The sequence below is a fragment of the Heterodontus francisci genome, chromosome 16 (genome assembly GCF_036365525.1).
Source record: "Heterodontus francisci isolate sHetFra1 chromosome 16, sHetFra1.hap1, whole genome shotgun sequence".
NCBI classification, from domain to species: Eukaryota; Metazoa; Chordata; class Chondrichthyes; order Heterodontiformes; family Heterodontidae; genus Heterodontus; species Heterodontus francisci.
The window spans coordinates 29,673,250-29,694,733 of NC_090386.1; the positions used below are offsets into that span (position 1 = coordinate 29,673,250).

The 21,484-nt window shown below is 45.3% G+C and overlaps 1 protein-coding gene across 3 annotated transcripts in view; it reads right to left on the minus strand.

The window, feature by feature from the left end:
* nelfcd (negative elongation factor complex member C/D) overlaps positions 1–19,342 on the minus strand; it is a 54,199-nt gene extending 34,857 nt beyond the window's left edge. For all 3 annotated transcript variants that reach the window (XM_068048066.1, XM_068048064.1, XM_068048065.1), the window contains exons 1-5: positions 19,172–19,342; positions 17,962–18,077; positions 13,857–13,966; positions 11,660–11,769; positions 6,641–6,748 (exon numbers count right to left, since the gene is read on the minus strand). In XM_068048066.1, coding sequence (XP_067904167.1) covers positions 6,641–6,748; positions 11,660–11,769; positions 13,857–13,966; positions 17,962–18,077; positions 19,172–19,309 — 582 coding nt within the window. In that variant the 5' untranslated portion in view covers positions 19,310–19,342. The remainder of the gene's footprint in view (positions 1–6,640; positions 6,749–11,659; positions 11,770–13,856; positions 13,967–17,961; positions 18,078–19,171) is intronic.
* Between the last annotated feature and the right edge of the window lie 2,142 nt (positions 19,343–21,484).

Sequence of the window (21,484 nt, forward strand, 5' to 3'; positions counted from 1 at the left end):
CCTCTCTCTCTCTGTCTGTTCCCCTCTCCCTCTCTGTCTGTTCCCCTCTCCCTCTCTCTCTCTGTCTGTTCCCCTCTCCCTCTCTCTCTCTGTCTGTTCCCCTCTCCCTCTCCCTCTCTGTCTGTTCCCCTCTCCCTCTCCCTCTCTGTCTGTTCCCCTCTCCCTCTCCCTCTCTGTCTGTTCCCCTCTCCCTCTCCCTCTCTGTCTGTTCCCCTCTCCCTCTCTGTCTGTTCCCCTCTCCCTCTGTCTGTTCCCCTCTCCCTCTGTCTGTTCCCCTCTCCCTCTGTCTGTTCCCCTCTCCCTCTGTCTGTTCCCCTCTCCCTCTGTCTATCTGTTCCCCTCTCCCTCTGTCTATCTGTTCCCCTCTCTCTCTGTCTATCTGTTCCCCTCTCTCTCTGTCTATCTGTTCCCCTCTCTCTCTGTCTATCTGTTCCCCTCTCCCTCTCTCTCTCTCTGTCTATCTGTTCCCCTCTCCCTCTCTCTCTCTCTGTCTATCTGTTCCCCTCTCCCTCTCTCTCTCTCTGTCTATCTGTTCCCCTCTCCCTCTCTCTCTCTCTGTCTGTCTGTTCCCCTCTCCCTCCCCCCCTCTCTGTTCCCCTCTCCCTCCCCCCCTCTCTCTGTTCCCCTCTCCCTCCCCCCCTCTCTCTGTTCCCCTCTCCCTCCCCCCCTCTCTCTGTTCCCCTCTCCCTCCCCCCCTCTCTCTGTTCCCCTCTCCCTCCCCCCCTCTCTCTGTTCCCCTCTCCCTCCCCCCCTCTCTCTCTCTCTCTGTTCCTCTCATAGGAACATAGAAAATAGGAGGCCATACAGCTCTTCAGGCCTGCTCCGCCATTCAATAAAGATCATGGCTGATCGTCCAATTTAGTACCCTGTTCCCGTTTTTTTCCCCATTTCCCTTGTTCCCTTTGGCATTAAGAAATATATCTATCTCCTTCTTTAATATATTTAATGACGGCCTCCATTGCCTTCTGCGGTAGAGAATTCCACAGGTTCACCACCCTCAGTGAAGAAGTTTCTCATCTCCGTTCTAAATGGCATACCCTGTGACCCCTGGTTCTGGACTCCCCAGCCATCAGGAACATCTAGCCTGTCTAGTTCTGTTAAAATTTTATAGGTTTCTATGAGATCCCCTCTCATTCTTCTAAACTCTAGTAAATATAGGCCTAGTCGACCCAATCTCTTCTCATACGTCAATCCTGCCATCCCAGGAATCAGCCTAGTAAATCTTCTTTGCACTCCCTCCATGGCAAGAACATCCTTCCTCAGATAAAGGAGACCAAAACTGCACACAATACTCTAGATGTGGTCTCACCAAGGCCCTGTATAACTGCAGTAAGGCATCCTTGCTCCTGTACTCAAATCCTCTCGCTCTGAAGGCCAACATACCATTTGCCTTCTTAACTGCCTGCTGCACCTGCATGCTTACTTTCAGCAACTGGTGCACAATGACACCTAGGTCTTGCTGCACCTCCCCCTTTCCCAATCTATCACCATTCAGATAATAATCTGCCTTCCTGTTTTTGCTACCAAAGTGGATAACCTCACATTTACCCACGTTATACTGCACCTGCCATGCATTTGCCCACTCACCCAGCTTGTCCAAATCTCTATCTCGCTCTCCCTCTGTTCCTCTCTCGCTCTCTGCCTTCCCCCCCACCCCCACTCTCTTTCTGTTACCCACCCTCTCTCTCTTTCTGTTGCAAGGAGTGAGAACATCCAGCACAGCAGTTCTGTGGTTGGTCAGTTTTTTAAAAATCATGCTGTTTCACAGCTGACAGCTGCTGACATCAGGAATAGCAGTTTCTGAATTTCGGACAGATTTAGGGTTTTCCGGCAGGCTTTTGAAAAAAAGCCAGCACCCACTGGAATCCCTGAAAGAAGATGACAATGGGAAATTTCTCATCTCTGAAATACATCCGCAGGCCATTTGTTGGACAACTCTTGTGTAGAGGGAGCTTCTCTCGGTATCTAATTGTGCTGTACCTGCCCTATGAGTGTTTGATGGGATAGCGTAGAGGGAGCTTTACACTGCATCTAACCTGTGTTGTACCTACCCTGGGAATGTTTGATGAGACAGTGTAGAGGGACCTTTACTCTGTATCGAACCTGTTCTGTAGCTGACCTGGGAGTGTTTGATCCAGTCAGTGCCTGAAGGAGTTAACATTTCCCAACGCTAACTCCCCTCTCCTTGACAAGCAGAAAATTCAGTAAAAATGTAAGAAAACTAGCACGTGAAAAAGACACGTGGACATTCCTCTCCCGCTGCTCTGACTCAGCCTGGCTAGTATCCAAATGCACTTTGAGGGGCCCAAATTCTTTGGGAAATCTAGCTGGTAAGAGTCAAACATTTTTTGTCCTCTTATCCCACTGTCTTGCCCTCTGGATTCACTTTGTCGGTACCATCCAATTACTTTACATACATTGATAAAGATTCCTTTGCCTATCACTGCACAGCCACAAGAAGTATTCCCTGCACCTGATAAAGACATTAAACCAAGGCATAATTTCTCTCTTCAAGTGGATGTAAATCAGCACTGTTTCAAAGAACAGCAGGGGCATTCAACCCGGTTCCCTGGCCAATATTTATCCCTCAACCAACATCACTAAAATAAAACAGATCATCAGTTCATTATCACATTGCTGTCTGTGGGACCTTGCTGTGTACAAATTGGCAGCCCCGTTTCATACATTACAAGTGACTATACTTCAAATGTACTTCATTGGCTATAAAGCACTTTGGGGTGTCCTAAGGTAAAGAAAGGTACTATTATGACTGCTGTATCACCCTGGCTGCACAATACAATTTCTTTTGTGAATTTTTTTTCTGTTGATTTGATTTAGATTTAGTTTTAGTCTTTCCCAGTTTTGGTTACTGTTGTAATTAATATTAGGCCCCTGCTGTTACTAACAGGACTTGACAGGGTAGATGCAGGAAGGATGTTCCCGATGGTGGGGGAGTCCAGAACCAGGGGTCATAGTCTAAGGTAAACCTTTCAGGACTGGGATGAGGAGAAATTACTTCAGCCAGAGAATGGTGAGCCTGTGAAATTCGCTCCCATAGAAAGCAGTTGTGGCCAAAACATTGCATGTTTTCAAGAAGGAGTTAAATATAGCGCTTGGGGAGAAAGGGGTCAAAGGATATGGGGAGAAAGCGGGGTTACTGAGTTGGATGATCAGCCATGATCATAATGAATGGCGGAGCAGGCTCCAAGGGCCGAATGGCCTACTCCTGCTCCTATTTTCTATGTTTACGAGTTACAGGTATTTCACCCCTACATACACCAGCCCCTGCTGGTAAGATGGGCATCCCCCCAACTCCTGGGAGATGGAAGACAAGGAGAAGCTCCAGAGGAATCATCAGAGTGGTGTCTGTCTGTACTGGAGGCAGGCAGCACAAACCCACCAGTAACCAAATAAGGCGGTCCACATATCCCACCTTGGGCATAATGCAGAAGATTTGACAAGGGAAATCACTCCTCAGGTTGAGCTTCAGCTTGCAAGGTGGCATCCACTTGTCATATTAAAAAAAAGTAGCTTCAAGAGATTGGAAGTCGAATGAGTATACGCACAGAGACAGGCATATACGCAACACGGCTGTGGCTGTGCATCATGCAGCTCGTGGGTTCGAAAATAACTTGAGATGTAACTTGAAAATTGCAAGTATGGCAAGGTTTATGAATGCACATTATACCTTGATGTGCTGTGCTGAGCCATGGTTATGCAATGAAGGAACTGTCAGGTTGCTTGAAGACTCTGTTTGGGTGAGGAGTATGTGTGAAACAGGCAATGTTTAGCTGTATCAACCTTTGGACTATCGAAGGGACACATGCTGCAGGTGGGTTTTCATTCCTTACGAGATTCCAGTTGTGCGTAAATTTCTTCTCCATCTCGGTCCAAAGTCCTGCAGGTAGCGTGCTCAATGCTGATCCTGCTCACCAAATACTGATATGAACGACGCCCTACTGTTTTCTTGAAAGGGTGCCCTGTTACAATCTGAGAGAGATCGTTAACATGAAAAATGATGAAATATGAACCTCAGGCCAATTTAACAAATTACATGACAAGATTTCATGTTTTAAGACTTTTAATTATAACTAAATTAAAAGAAATCCCCAATTAATTAAATGGTTCTTTGTAAGTAGCTGATACCCCAAATTACAAAGAAAGGTTTTTTTTTGCTTATTCAAGCACTTGAAAAACTCACACCACACTTGTTGTACGTTACAGTCCATTTTCATGACAAAGTCCTTTGCGGTTAAAAGTCCCAAACTCCTCCCAGTTACAATGGGTTGGATCTCCCACACCTTTTCACAAATCAATATTCTCTTCACTCACTTCACTGAGCACTTCTGCTCTAGTCACCCATGGATCATGTGATTTCTGCTCATCACGTTGGTCATTACTCCTCTGCAAGTTTCGACTCTCAAAACAGGTTCAATTCTTCACAGCCTTTCACTGTATATCTTCAGAGAGCAGGCATTCTCTCGCTCCCTTTCTCTCCACTGCATGTCTTCTCTTACAGCTTGCCTTGAGGCTGTACCCTGATCAGTTTCCTTCTTACAGCTTGCTTGCGGCCCAAACTGTTGATTCTTTCTCTTGCAGCCTGTTTTTCTCCAGAAAGTCTGTTAAATTTATCTGGACTAAGAAGTCAATAGTTTATTGCTCTGCTCCAAAATCCATTACTCTTCAGGTGTTAGTGCTGCAGTCTCTGTTTTTTAGAAGACAGTCTTTGATCTGTGTTCTCTGTTGTCCTGGTAACCTTTAACAGAGTGGAGGTGAGATCAGCTGACCCTCTCGACTCCGTCTTGAACTTTTAAAAATCACAATTTTTAAAACATAATCATGTTACAAAGTCCAGCGTTCATAACAGTCCCAAAGTGCAAAATTGGACAACTGCCCCAACACCCACCTCATGCAGTTGAGTGTCCTTGCTATAAGGATTTGGCCGCTGTATTCACTCATTCACTTGCCTACAGAATTAGTTTTGTGGCTCCACATTAAGTTTCCCTTTACTTCATTTACACCCAAGACTGCAGCCCCCATCCTCCCTCTTCCCCCACAAATATGTAAAACTGACTTTGAAGCTTTAGTTGAAATAAATATTTGTTACCATATGCAGATGCACACCTCTTTAATCTGGACCTGATAAGGATTGTGTTGCGCTCCCAGCAAAGTTCAGAGTAAATTCACAGCCAATGGTGCAACGCTCTGCCTGCCATTATAAAACAGCACATCCTCTGACTTACTGCAAGCACCAGTAAAATTACGAACTACAGACACTGAGCCAAACATGCAGTCAGGCAGTGAAAGGTTATGGGATCAGTAAAGATACAAATCTGTGCAAATTCCAAATATTGCTGATCGGACAGATATACCAAACTTGCAGAATGGGCATGTAAATGACAAATGAATTGACATATAGTTAAGTGTGGGATTGTGCATTTTGGTAGAAGGAATAAGGAGGCTATCTACTCTGTGATAAACAAAAGTTTAATTGGAGTAAAGCAGCAAAAGAATTTAGGGGTACAGATTCACAAATCATTAAAAGTTGCTTGCCATTTCAAGACTCCCCCCTGCTCTTATGCCAACATTTCTGTCTTTGACCTGCTCCAGTACTCCAGTGAACATCAACGCAAGCTCGAGGAGCAGCACCTGATCTTTCAATTAGGCATTCTACAGCGGACTGAACATTGAGTTCAATAACTTCAGAGCATGACTGGCTTTTTTTAAAATATTCTACTTTTTAACCATGTGCCTGCTTTTCATGTAGTTAGAGCTGCTCATTATTCCACTATTAACAGTCTCTCTCAACTTATGCTGGAACACATGCTTTGCCTTTGTCCCAGGACAGCTTTGTTATTTAATCTCTCCTGCCCTATTAAACATCTTCCCCTTTGTTCTCTCCCCCACCCACCTCCCCTTCACTTGTTTAAAACCTAATTCTTTTCTAACCATTTCCAGTTCTGATGAAAGGTCGCAGACCTGAAACGTTAACTTTGCTTCTCTCTCCACAGATGCTACCAGACCTGCTGAGTATTTCCAGCACTTTCTGTTTTTGTTTCATATTTCCAGCATCTGCAGTATTTTGCTTTTATTAAAAGTAACAGTTCAGGTTAACAAGGCCCTATAAAATGCAAACAAAACTCTGGGGCTCAATTCTAAAGGAATAGAATTCAAAAGCACAGGTCTGACGTTAAACTTATATGGGACCTTGGTTAGACCATGTACTGTGTTCTGTTCGGTCTCCTTCTTACAAAAAGGATTTAAAGGCACTGGAGAAGGTACAAAAGCCATTTAAAAGGCTGATACCAGAACTGAGAGGTTATAACTAGCAGGAAAGGTTGAGCAGGCTGGGGCTCTTAATTTTAAAAAAGAGAAGGTTGAGAGGTGACACAATAGAGGTCCTTAAACTTATGGTGTTTGATAGATTAGATATAGAGATGTGTCGGGAGTCCAAAACTAGGAGTCATAAATAAAATACAATGACTAGTAAATCCAATAAGGAATACAAGGGAAATATCTTTACCCAGAGAGTGGTTTGAATGTGAAATTCACTACTACAAGGAGCAGTGAGGTAAATAGCACAGATGCATAGTTTTTGTGCTGTAAATACTATGTAACAGCAGCACAGGGATGGGTTTACCTTAACAGTAAAGTTCAGCATCAAACAGTCGGGATGAGCTTCTGCCAACTTATAGAAGAGGTCTCTCCAAGTTACATGAGCAATCATCTGCTCCAGCCAGGCTGGGGTCTGAGAAAAAAGAAACACACAAGAATTGACCATGCAGTTATATCAGAAACTACAGTGGAGGCTGTGTCTCACTCAGCTTGAATGGCCGTGAGATGCAGCGCTAGATCAGACTGGCTGCCAAGCAGTGCATGTTTGGGTGCAGCAACACAACACATGGTGCAGTAGAAGGAAAGGAATTGCATCTATATAGCATCTTACACAACCACAGAATATTCCAAAGTGCTTTGTAGCTAATTAATTACTCCTGAATTGCAGTGTAGGAAACACAGCAGCCAATTTGCGCACAGTAAGCTGCCACAAACATCAATGAAATAAATGATCAGATAATTTATTTTAGGTGTTGGTTGAGGTCTAAAGGTTGGCCACGATACTGGGAGAACTCCCCTATGGGATCATTCGAGGGGGGTCAATGGGGCCTCAGTTCGACATCTCATCAAAAAGATGGCACTTCCAACAGTGCAGCATTCCCTCAGTACAGCAATAGTATGTTGCCCTAGATTACGTTCTCAAGGCTCTGCAGTTGGACCTTCATGGCCTTCTGACTAGAGGTGAGCCACAACTGACATTGATTGCTCTCAGCTTTCACGCATTCTCCCTGACACATAAAAAGTCACCATCCCATCTGTTCTACATGTTGCCCATGCTCCTATCATTCATATGGTCTCTGAAGTGAATTGGGTGCTTTTAGAAGCTGAGTAGACATTTTACATACAGCACTGACTGAACAAAGAACAGTACAGCACAGGAACATTCGGCCCTCCAAGCCTGCGCCAATCTTGATGCCTGCCTAAACTAAAACCTTCTGCACTTCTGGGGACGGTATCCCTCTATTCCCATCCTATTCATGTATTTGTCAAGATGCCTCTTAAACGTCGCTATCGTACCTGCTTCCACCTCATGAATGCCTTTCCACAACACACTCTAATCTCTAGCCATTCTCACTGACACAGTACCCGTATTAATGTCGTAATGGATTTCATCAGTTTCAACTGTTACATAGACATTAAACACCGATCAAGGCCTCTGGGCCCAATCAGTCGTACTAATCGGATGCAAATTTTATTCCCATGTTCTTCACCCACCTCTCTAACCTATTCTTAAATATTGACATGGTCTCTATTTCAATCACTAACTCCAGCAGTCCATTCCACAGCCTTGGAGCGCATTGTGTAAAACTGGTTTCCCTGTTGTCGTGTCCAGTAAAGGCATGTCCTATTCCTAACTTTAAACATGGACTGCATTCAGCATAGAGTCTTCTGAAACTGACTTTTCCTTCTTTTTTAAATGAACCACAATGGACATTAGAAGGCTATGTAAGATGGCTACCGAGGGCCAGGTGAATTTTACAATTTCGCCCAGATTCCAAAGTATCTCAAGCCTCTGGAAAGTTCCCAATTGAATGATCATGGGTGGAGTTCCTCCCTTAAATGGACATACCAAGATGGAACCATTTGAGGAATTCACACTTCCTATTGTTTGTGGTAAGACCCAAAACTCACTATCTACGGCTCACTGTCTCTGAGCTCAAAACTTAAAAAGAGCTGCAAGAAAACAGTAAATCATAAGTAGGTTCGAATGGCCACCATCCATCCCCCATTGTGCAGTAATGGCTTCGACCTTCAAATCATTCTGGGTGGACAATATAAGTATTTTGGACAATAGAAGTATTCTGGGCGGCACAGTGGCGAGCTCTGCAGCCTCATAGCTCCAGCGACCCGGGTTCGGTTCTGGGTACTGCCTGTGCAGAGTTTGCAAGTTCTCCCTGTGACCGCGTGGGTTTCGTCCGGGTGCTCTGGTTTCCTCCCACAGCCAAAGACTTGCAGGTTGATAGGTAAATTGGCCATTGTAAATTGCCCCTAGTGTAGATAGGAGAATTGAGAGAAAGTGAGGATGTGGTAGGGAATATAGGATTAATGTAGGATTAGTATAAATGGGTGGTTGTTGGTCAGCACAGACTCGGTGGACCGAAGGGCCTGTTTCAGTGCTCTATCTCTCTATTGGCCACCTGACCGAAACTCATCACAAATAATGAATATTACTATTCCAAGCACCAGGGAGAAGCTAGTGAGTCTGCAAACAACAGCTGGAGAGACAGCAACAAAGGCCGAACACCTATGCCTGAAAACTGGAGACTACAACATCCTAAGGTCTCCAAGCCTGTTCCTTTTTAAGTCCACCAATACAGAAAACCGACCTCCCGGTAACAAGACTAAAAGCAATTAACTTTATAACCTGCTGAAAATCCACCTCTTCGAGAGAAGTCTGCAACGACTTTGACATACAACTCTGATTATCGAATCCACCAACCTACACTTCAGAAGTGAAAATGCCTTCTTTGCCACAGCACATGCCTCTTCCCCAAAACGAGCCAAAATCACGGGACTTATGAACTATTCCTTTGTTTGCAATTTGTAAAAGTGTACTCTCCTCTTTAATGGCTTTCTTTCTCGAGCGTGTGTGTGTGAATGGTGAGTGAGTGACTTCAAGTTAGACTTTTGGGGTGAACATGTGAATAAAAATAATCCTCTTTATTTAAACCCACGAAAAGCATGCTGGTTCTTCAATTGGCCACACACCCAGGGGTTAAGAAACACACACATCGTCTTTGTCAAAAACAGAGTGATTACAGACAGTAAAGGGAAGGGAACTGAGGTTTCAGTTCTCTCTCAATACCGTCCGTAATACTTTCATAATAATCTTAGATCTATGTCCTCTCATTACCAAATCTTCAACAACTGTTACTGTCTACTCTGTCCCATCCTGTTATAATTTTCAACACCTCTCTCAAATCACTCCACAATCTCCTCTGTTCCTGCATCTGTAGCTTTTTCAGGCACTCGCCTTTCCTCTTGCTCTCGACCTTTAACCATCACCCTTGTTTAGTACAGGTGGAGTTCTCGTGGTAGTGTTCACGGGTAATCTGGGATTTAGAGAACTGCTGTGATGTTTAGATGCTAACCTGGCCTGTCCTTTCAATGCCACAACTCAAGCGCTCCTGTTGGAAAGTAGCTGAAACAGACATATCCATGTAACCATAGTCACTTTGAAACCCCTGAGAGCAATCAGAAAGCAATGCGTAGCTGGTGTAAATTTTAGGTTCCAAGTCAATGACTGGCTTTACTTTGCACCTGTAACAAAGTGGGATGTCTGGAGTATGATGGATACATGCTAGCCATGAGACATTTCAGTTTTGTAACATAGATTCATTCCAAAAAGAGATACACACAGATTATCATCTTTTCACATTACAAACATTTTACAAAGGTGGTTTTTCACTTATAGATGGAGAGTTACTGCTCAGTTTGATTGCTGCAACCAGGATCCATTCATTATTTGTGATTCATAGTTGGGGTTCGTTTATAAACAGTATACTGCAAGCAAGGATGAATAATCTTTTCCTTGTAACTCAGCCAATGACTATGTCACCCTTGAAGTGAACAACTTACACCTCACTCTGTTTTTAGTCCTAACTCATCCATTCTAGGTTTGTATTCTCAGGCATTTAAGTATGCAGAACAAAAATACTAGAGTGAATTCACTAAGATAGGCTTAAACCATGAGTAGATATTTGAAAGAAGTGTGTATCTCAAAAGCGAGGTTGAACATGATGAGAAGTAACAACGTAAAAAGCCCCTTGATATTTGATCAGCCTTGTTAACACATCTTTGTGATAAATGTATCAGGTCAGAGGTCTTCTTAACAGTTACTGTCAACCTTTTGGAGGCAACATAGTTAGGAATCAGGTACAGTGTAATGAGAGTAGTCAGTAAGGATCAGCCGAAGTCCAAAGGTGTTTTATATTACAGCACTGCAGCTGACAGCAGCTACACGATACTTTCCAGGCTGAGACTGAACAGCCCCAATTTAAGAACTGCCAATCATTCAGGGGCACAGATCAGCCAAATGACATTATTCTGTGCTGAAATAAAAACAAGAAATGCTGGAACCACTCAGTAGGTCTGGCAGCATCTGTGAAAAGAGATTTTCAGATTTCCAGCATCCGCAGTATTTTGCTTTTATTTCATTCTGTGCCGAAATGCCTATGGTTTCAGAAGTGATCCAATATTAACTCAAATTCTCAAAGTATAAGAAATAATGTAACAAAAGAAATCTGAATTATACTATTCCACCAAGGGATGCACTGCACTCCCACCTCCAGCAGGATCGTGAAATTACAGCATGACAAGTTTACACAGGCAACTTCCATCACAGATGTGGGTATGGGAATATAGAATAGAAATATAAAAATAAGAACAGGTTGTATGACTTTACAATGGGACTGAATTATGTCTGAGCTCCTGGTCCAATTGGTTCCCTGCCCTCTAAACCTAATTCAGCTGAAGGCTGTACTTCAACGCAATGCCACAGGAGATTGGTTTTCTTCATTTATTATATAGCAGCCAATCATCATGAGTCTACAGAGAAACCCCTCCAGCAACAGAAATTTCTATGTCAGGATCCCATATAATTTCAGATCACTCTTTGCCATTGTGAGCAATTTTATGAGTTTACCTTTGCCAATCCCCTTCCTGATCTCAACATCATCAATGAAATCACCTCACGTCCAGTGATGCATAGTCCTGGATTTCTGTCCATTTAGTGCTGAAGCCAGGCGCTCAGTGCATGAGCTGAGGCAGTCACACAACTCGAACAAGCAAGTACAGCCGGGTGACATGGTGATGTAATGCAACTAGGAACTCCTCTACTGCTACACACAAAATTGGCAGACCTGGCAAGGAGCGCCAACATTTATATAAAACCTTAACACTGGTTCCATAGAATTGGGATCAGCCTATTCTTATTGGAGTATCATGGTGTAGAGGATTTACAGACTTTTTTCTGTTAAACCATTTTTTGTCTGAAATGTACCATAAATACAGGATTGTTTGGGAAAAGCTTTCAGAACGTTACCTCCCCCTCCTCTGTGAAAATGGAATCAGCTTTCCGAGGATCAAAGTGCTTGATCAGCAAATTCTTCAAATGGTTTTCAACGGTCTCCTGGACATGTGATGGTTCCACCCCTGAAAAAAAAAGGCACAAACTGCAACAGATTTCAGATAAATGAAGCAGGTCTATGGCCCTTTGCTTTGGCAACATAACTCAGCATAGCCAAATATAAGAACTTGAGGGACAATCCCAGCTCACTGAGATCCAAGGTCTTAGGATTGGTTGGGGAGGGAACGTTGCAATCCAGGCCAGCCTGACACAGGGATTCAAGGCCTGGACACAACTCAATTAGCTTCCGCCATAGCTCAGAAAGATGATGGTGGGATCCTCCCATGTGTTAAGGATAGCATAGACCAGTTAGGGCCCTAAGTCCCGATCACTATTTACTGATTCTTGCTGAAAAGCACACATAAGTGGATGCTGGAAAAGAATGAGATTGACCTGGGTTATTTTATCCCTTTACAGCCAATTAGCCAGCCAACATTCCCCATTAGGGCTTGCATCTGAAGAATGGCCACTTGGATAACGTAGAGGGTAACAAGAACTCATTGGTCCATATAAGGCTCAACCTATCGAGGAAAGGGTTCTAAAGACAGAAGACCCTGTAGACGCAGGCCAATCGAGCGGCGCGGACCAATCAGGTGGGAGGGTGGCGCCGGCGCAGCCCAATCAGGCGGAAGGGTGACGCCGGCGCAGGTCAATCAGGCTGGAGGGTGGCGCCGGCCATTCAGGCAGGAGGGGCGCGCTGACGCGGGCCAATCAGGCGGGAGGGGCGCGCCGACGCAGGCCAATCAGGCGGGAGGGGCGCGCCAACAGGGGCCAATCAGGTGGGTGGGTCCGACTTTCAAAAGACATGTGTCAAAGTACCACAAAATAGACTTTTTAGCAAAATTGCAGCCCATGGATACAACATTAACTAAGGGCAGAAAGCAGAGCGTTATGAGCAGCTGTTTTTAGACTAGAGGGACGTACACAGCGGTGTTCATCTGTGGATCAGTATTAGGACCGCTGCTCTTTTTGATATATATGAATGAGCTGGATTGGGGTATACAGGGGCATAATTTCAAGCTTGCACATGGCATAAAGCTCAAATGTAGTAAATAGTGGGGAGGCTAGTAACAGATTTCAAGAGGACATAGACTGGTAAAACGGGCAGAGACATGGCAGAAGAAATTTAACACAGAAGTGTGAAGTGATGCATTTTGGTCAGAAGAATGAGGAGAGGGAATATAAACTTAATGGTACAATTTTAAATGGGGTAGAGGAGCAGAGACACCTGGGGTTTATGTACACAAATCTTTGAAGGTGACAGGACAAGTCAATAAGGCTGTTAAAAAAACAAAGGATCCTCAGCTTTCTAAACAGAGACAGTGTATAAAGGAAGTTATGTTAAATTTTTATAGATCACTGGTTACGCCTCAGCTGGGTTCTGTGTCCAATTCAGTACCTTAAGAGACCTTAATGAGTGTGCAAAGATGTACTGAAAGACAATTATGTAAACTGTTACAATCTGGAATGCGCTGCCTGAAAGGGTAGTGGAAAGAGATTCAATCGTAACCTTCAAGAGGGAATTCGATGAATACTTGAAAGTGAAAAATGTGCAGAGCTATGGAGAAAGAGCAGGGGATTGGAACAAATTGGATTGCTCTACCAAAGAGCTGGCATAGACATGATCGGCCAAATGGCCTCCTTCTGTGCTGTATGATTCTAGGCCAATCATTTCACTTAAACTACCATAACTTGAACTTTGGTCTAATGAAGAAATTACACTAAATAAACAATGTCACTGATACAGTTGAATCTGGCACATCATCCAAGACCGTGACTCCTCATTAAAGAAGAAAAATCACACAAACGGCAACACAACTGGGGGGTGGTAACATCACCCTCACCTCCATTCTCACTCTTACGGAAGGCTGATGGAGACAGAAAAACCAGGAGGGCTGACCCTGAATCACTCTGAAAACACAGGTGGAAGCTGGTGAAAGCATCCGAGTCCAGACCAAGTTGCAGGCACAACCACGCACTCTCAGAGCACCAGTGGAAAGAATCGGATATCCTCCACAAGAAAAGATCGGTGAGTTATCCTCAATACATAAAAAAGGGGTTCAATTTGTATTTCTCAGCTTCACCTGTTTACTCGGTGACGGCCAGACATTACCTGTCTGAATCAGCCACTCTGCCAACAGGTTTACAGTCTGTGCTACTGCTGTGTAATTCTCAGACAGCATCTGGATCACATGTTCTGGAGAGCCCCCTGCCTGGAAATATCTGGGGAAATGAAATAGATACAATCAGGATTAGCATCACACGCAGCCCAGGGCCCAGAAACAATCGCATCGCATGCGGCCCAGGGCCCAGACACGATCGCATCGCACGCGGCCCGGACACGAACGCATCGCACGCGGCCCGGACACGATCGCATCGCACGCGGCCCGGACACGATCGCATCGCACGCGGCACAAGGCCCAGATACGATCGTATCGCACGCGGCACAAGGCCCAGATACGATCGTATCGCACGCGACCCAAGGCCCAGACACCGCATTGCATGTGACCCAAGGCCCAGATATGATCACATTGCACACGGCCCAAGGCCCAGACACCATCAGATCCGACATGGCACGGGCTCAGTCACTGTCAAATCCCATATAGGGTCATAGATACATTTACACACAGAAAGAGGCCATTCGGCCCATTGAGTTCATGCCAGCTCTCCACGGAGCAATCCAATCTGTCACAATCCCCCGCTCGATCCCATCCAATTTCCTTCTGAAATCACTGATTGGCTCCACTTCCACCACCCTTGTACACATGGCTTAGGGTCAGTCAGTAACTTACACCGCACAGCCCAGGGTAAAACACTATGACACGGCCCGGGCTCAGTCACTACCACATTCCACACAGTCCAGGGTCAGCTCTAGGAATCAAAGTGTGTGCATTAGAGACAACAGTAGCTCTTGACAAAGCCTGGCTACCCGACCCGAAACCGACCAAACCCGTGTTGGGGTCGGGTCTAGATTCTGTGTCCAGCATTCGGAGTTGAGCTGGACTGTACTGATTGTTTTGTTTTTAATCTATGTTTTGACGCGATTTTTTTCTGTTCCAATAAAAAGTTTGATATTTTCGGGTCGGGCATGAAAAATAATTCAAGGACTCGGGCTCCAGTTGGGTTCGGGTTGGCTGTGGTCAGGTTGGGTTTTAATTATATACCCGAGCCAGGCTTTAGCTCTCGAGGTCAGCACTGTGACCGCCCTGCCCTTTGTGATTTGTATTATTTTTCCTGAAAAGTTAGCCTATGAATCCTGAGGGCACTCCAGAAGTGGTGTAATGAATGAAAAGGGCTGTTCAGACCCCAGTGTTGGTATGACAGTCAGACACAACTCCAATATATTTCTCAGGGTTGGCTGACTGATACTGTCCATCAGGAATAACTCAGCAAACACTGAATTAAAAACAGTAAACTCTCCATTTTTACTCAACATGGATGGGTTGTAATTGAAATTCAATCCAGATTTTATCAAACCAACATTCAAAAAAACCTTTTCAATAACTTGTATCAAGGTAACATCTCCAGAATGTCAGGATTTGGAATTATGGTGCAGATAAAATAGTTGGAGGTTTGGTGCCACACTGTGGTCAGGAATACATACTGCAAACTCATTCGATGCTCAACAGCCCAGCTTTTTCTTTCCAGAAAGCCTTTGACTACAGAAGATTAAGGGGTATGGAATTAGGGGAATGATAGTAAATTCAATGAAAAACTGGACTGGCAGGAAGGAGGATCACAGCGAGTCAGAGATAGGGGAAGTATCTGAGAGAGGTTGGAAGTGAGTATCACAGGGGTCGGTTCTGAGACTGTTGATTAATTTTTAAAGTTATTCCAAGGGTTCCATCCAACTAACACGATGCCAAAAGCTTGACTGAATTTCAAACGCATGTTATGTAAAAAGAGAGTGGACATCAATGCTTTGGATATGGGTGGATAAATAGCAGAGCATCTAGAAATTAGGGTTCTGTTGAGAATTAGATGTGTGCCAGAGAACAGGAGAGGGGCCAATGTAGGAAACAGTTTTTCAAAAAAGGTGATAGAACTCATCCAAGTAATTACAGGCCAGATAGACTAACATCCATGCTAGGGGATATTTTGAAAACTTTAATTTAAAAACTAAATTATAAATAACAATAATTCGAAGGGGTCAACGGGGATTTCCGAAAGGAATATTTTGTATGGCAAACCTGGTTACGTGTTCTTTGAGGAGATGACAGATGTGGCAGGGGGGGGGGGGGGGGAATGCAGGGGATGTGGTTTACATGGGCCTTCAGAAAACCATGGAAAAGGCAACACAGATGGAACTATTGGAGAAGGTTGAAGAGCATGGAAGTTGGGGAGGGAAACAAAGTGGATTAGAAACAGGTTAGGCGGGGGGGCACGGCGGAGAGAGAATGAAGCAGTGCTGTGAGAGACTAGCACATCGCTGGACGAGTACACTGTTGAGTATGACTGGCATTAGGCGAAACTGGCACAGTTCTGGATGCGACGGGCATTGGGGTGATTGACACGGTGTTGTGTATGACTGGCACTAGGCGTGACTGACATCGTGCTGGGCGTGGCTGGAATAGTGCTGGGTGCGCCCGGCACAGCGCTGGGTGCTGGGTATGACCGGTATTATGAAAGTGCTTTTTTTTTTTAATTTGGTGGATTCGTGTATTAGAATTATGGACATGGCTTATTTGGGAAAACTCAAAAGTCTCCATGGACTTTTTTTTTTTACAAGGATCACAGGTCTTATTTCAGAACAAACCTTTACTGGATGTCACATGCCTTAAGCTCAATAAACAACAGAAACCTTGGTGACTTGGGGAGATGTTGATCAAGATGTGACATGTCAAGATTTACAGTGGTCAGGAGATTCTGATTTGCTGTTTGGGATTTCACATCTGAGATATTGGTTTGATTCTGTTGGGGTGTGGACTGTGTTGTTAAAAGCAGTTGGAAATCAACCTGCTAAGAGACAAACAACCAGCTCATCCCTTTCCTCCTGTTTCTCTGAAACCCTGCAAAGACCCAGTCAGTGGGAGCTGAAACCCCCGATGCTGCATTTCTCCTGAGAAGCTTGAAAAACCTGTCAGATTAATTCTTGATGCCGCCTGAAAAGAACTGCTCCAGAAAAGATCCCAGTGATCTGTCTACTTGTTCTGAGACGCCAGACTGTATGCTATTTTGGGACACAACATATCTCATCTGTTTTCTTCAAGTATGAACAAGTATTTGGCCAAAGGTTTTTATTTTGTCTGTTTTTTGTAAAAGAGCTCTGCAGAGAAAATTTCTTTTAGTTTCTCTTTAACCACAGTATGTGAGAGTGCATAAAAATAAAAACAGGAAATGCTGGAAATACTCAGCAGGTCTGGCAGCATCTGTGGAGAGAGAAGCAAAGTTAACGTTTCAGGTCCGTGACCCTTCTTCAGAACTGAAGAAGGGTCACTGACCTGAAACGTTAACTCTGTTTCTCTCTCCACAGATGCTGCCAGACCTGCTGAGTACTTCCAGAATTTCTTGTTTTTATTTCAGATTTCCAGCATCCGCAGTATTTTGCTTTTATTTTATGTGAAAGAGCATGCGTGTGCGTTCTTTTTAAACCAGGGAACTTTCATCTTTCAATCTGTGTGTTAATGCTTTGCTTCTTTACTGGATTGGTCTTGTTTGATAATAAACTGATAATTTTGTTGTTTATTAAAGAAATCTGCTTGGTGTATTTTATTCTGGGATAAAGGGTATATGATTGACTGTATCGGTAACTGGGTACAGATTTAAATATATGTTGTGACCTGTGGAGAAGTGGAACTAGAAAAGACAGTGCACTCCTCCCACCTGGGTCGTAACACTGGTGATAGGCATGACTGGCACAGTGCTGCGTGTGACTGGCACTAGATGTAACAGGCACAGTGCTGGGCATGACTGGCGCCGAGCACAACTGGCATAGTGCTGAGTGTGACTGGCACAGTGTGGAACACGATTGACATGAGGTGTGACTGGCACAATGCTGGGCATGACTGCCACAGTGCTGAGTGCGACTGACAGGAGGTGTGACTGGCACAATGCTGGGTGTGACTGCCACAGTGCTGAGTGTGACTGACATGAGGTGTGACTGGCACAATGTTGGGCATGACTGCCACAGTGCTGAGTGCGACTGACAGGAGGTGTGACTGGCACAGTGCTGCGTGTGACTGGTGCAAGACTGGTCCCTAACTGCAGGTTTCCATTACCTTTTCAGTGTGTTGAAGATCGGTGGCTCCATTATGTAATCTCGACTGGAGAATTTTTGCAGGCACTCCTGCTGCACCTCTGCATCATCTTCACCGTCCCCATCATCTTCATCGTGCTGTGTGAGGATAACAAATTGTTAGTCAGGCTAGCAATAAGCTTCCCCTGAAACCCATCTCCACCTTTGCCTTCCTAGTTTTCCCTCCCACTCCCCGGAAGTTGCTGATTTAAACTTCAAAACCCAAAAGGGTCACCCTCATGATTCAGGACTTGTATTCTGAACAAAAGTAGTAAAGGCAAGGTTCAACAACAATATGCATTTATATAGACGCTTTAACATAGTAAAATGTCCCAAGGTGCTTCACAGGAACACTGTCAAACAATGAGAGGATGCAGAGGAGATTTACCAGAATGGTTCCAGGCATGGAGGATTTTAGTTAATGCCAAAGGGAGCAAGAGATACGGGGAGAAAGCGGGAACAGGATACTGAATTAGACAATCAGCCATGATCTTTTTTGAATGGCAGAGCAGCCCCAAGGGGCTGAACAGCCTATTCCTGCTCCTATTTTCTATGTTTCTATGTAGTTTCAAGGTTAGGTTGGAAAAACTGGGGCTGTTCTCCTTCGAACAAAGGAGATTGAGGGAAGATTTAATAGAAGTGTACAGATTGTGACAGGCTCAGATAAGTTAGACAAGGAAAACATGTTCCCAGTAACAAATGATACAAGGAATAGGGGACATAGATTAAAAATTTTAGGTAAGAGATGCAGGGGGACTATGAGGAAGCACTTTTTTTATATAGCAGGGGGGCGAGGGGGGTGGAGGGCGAGACTGGAAAAGAGGACAGCTGGGGGGGGGGGGGGGGGAAGAGGAGCATGGGGTATAAGAGGAAAGTACAGGGTTGGGGGGTGGGTGAAGAGAACAGCAGGAGACCTTCGTTCATGACCTGAAATATTAACTCTGTTTCTCTCTCCACAGATGCTGCCTGACATGCTGAGTTTTCCAGTATCCGCAGGTTTACCCTACCCCATCCCACCTCATCCATCCCCATCAATTGACAGCCCCCTCCAGGCCCCGCCCACCACCTGGCCTTGTCGCTGGCCCCGCCCACACCTCATTTCCTCTGGCCCCGCCCTCTCTCTAACGGCGCCTTTCTGCCATTTGTGGCCTGTCCTCAAGCAGAATACGGCAGATTCGCGGCGTCGCTCTCACCATGGAACCATCTTGGTCCTCCCAGTCCGCAGCGCTCCCAAAATACTCCTCGCTCATCCCTTTCCCCCGGACCCCGCCGCCGGTTCCAGCACACACGCCGCTCCGGCCGCTGCTCTCGCCCAGGCCGCTCATAGACATATAGGAACGAACAACCGCTGACAGCAATGGAGCCCCAGTCTGCAGTATCCGCTGACCTCCGCGCACAGCGCCATCTCCAGCAGGGGAGGCGCAAGCACAGCCACTGCAACAATACATTTCAAAGTGATTATTCATGCAACAACAGCAATTTATATTTATATTATTAATATAATATTATGTAATATTATTAAATGTCTCAAGGCGCTTCACAGGAGCATTATACAGTGATATACAGTCGGGAGGGAGTTGCCATGGGAGTCCTCAACATCGACTCCGGACCCCATGGCGTCTCATGGCATCAGGTCAAAAATGGGCAAGGAAATCTGCTGATTACCACCTTCTGCCCTCCCTCAGCTGATGAATCAGTACTCCTCCAGGTTGGACACGACTTGGAGGAAGCACTGAGGATAGCAAGGGCGCAGAATGTACTCTGGGTGTGGGGACTTCAATGTCCATCAGCAAGAGTGGCTCGGTAACACCACTACTGACCGAGCTGGCCGAGTCCTAAAGGACATAGCTGCTAGACTGGGTCTGCGGCAGGCGGTGAGAGAACCAACAGGAGGGAAAAACATACTTGACCTTGTTCTCACCAATCTGCCTGCTGCAGGTGCATCTGTCCATAACAGTATTGGTAGAAGTGACCATCGCACACTCCTTCTGGAGACGAAGTCCCACCTTCATGTTGAGGATACCATCCATCATGTTGTGTGGCACTATCACCGTCTTAAATGGGATAGATTTCAAACAGATCTAGCAATGCAAAACTGGGCATTTATGAGGCGCTGTGGGCCAACTGCAGCAGCAGAATTGTATTCAACCACAATCTGTGACCTCATGGGACTGCATGTCCCCCACTCTACCATTACCATCAAGGCAGGAGACCAACCCTGGTTCAAAGAAGAGTGCCGGAGGACACGCCAGGAGCAGCACCAGGCATGCCTCAAAATGAGGTGTCAATCTGGTGAAGCTACAACAGAGGACTACTTGCGTGCCAAACTGCGTAAGCAGCATGCGATAGAGCGAAGTGATCCCATAACCAACGGATCAGATCTAAGCTCTGTAGCCCTGCCACATCCAGGCATGAATGGTGCTGGACAATTAAACAACTAACTGGAGGAGGTGGCTCCACAAATAACCCCATCCTCAATGATGGGGGAGCCCAGCACATCAGTGCGAAAGATAAGGCTGAAGCATTTGCAACAATCTTCAGCCAGAAGTGCTGAGTTGATGATCCATCTCGACCTCGTCTTGAAGTCCCCAGCATCACAAATGCCAGACTTCAGCCAATTCGATTCACTCTGCGTGATATCAAGAAACGACTGAAGGCACCGGATACTGCAAAAGCTATGTGCCCTGACAATATTCCAGCAATAGTACTGAAGACCTGTGCTCCAGAACTTGTCATGCCCCTACCTAAGCTGTTCCAGTACAGCTACAACACAGGCATCTACCCTGCAATGTGGAAAATTGCCCAGGTATGTCCTGTACACAAAAAGCAGGACAAGTCCAACCTGGCCAATTACCGCCCCATCAGTCTACTCGCAATTATCAGTAATATGATGGAAGGTATCATCAACAGTGCCATCAAGCAGCACTTGCTTAGCAATAACCTGCTCAGTGATGCTCAGTTTGGGTCCTGCCAGGGCCACTCAGCTCCTGATTTCATTACAGCCTTGGCTCAAACATGGACAAAAGAGCTGAACTCAAGAGGTGAGGTGAGAGTGACTGCCCTTGACATCAAGGCAGCATTTGACCGTGTATGGCATCAAGGAGCCCTAGCAAAACTGAAGTCAATGGGAATCAGGGGGAAAACTCTCCGCTGGTTGGAGTCATACCTAGCGCAAAGGAAGATGGTTGTGGTTGTTGGAGGTCAATCTTCTGAGCTCCAGGACATCACTGCAGGAGTTCCTCAGGCCCAACCATCTTCAGCTGCTTCATCAATGATTTTCCTTCAATCATTTGGTCAGAAGTGGGGATGTTCGCTGATGATTGTACAATGTTCAGCACCATTCGCAACTCCTCAGATACTGAAGCAGTCAGTGTAGAAATGCAGCAAGACCTGGACAATAGCCAGGCTTGGGCTGATAAGTGGCAAGTAACATTCACGCCACACAACTGCCAGGCAATGACCATCTCCAACAAGAGAGAATCTAACCATCTCCCCTTGACATTCAA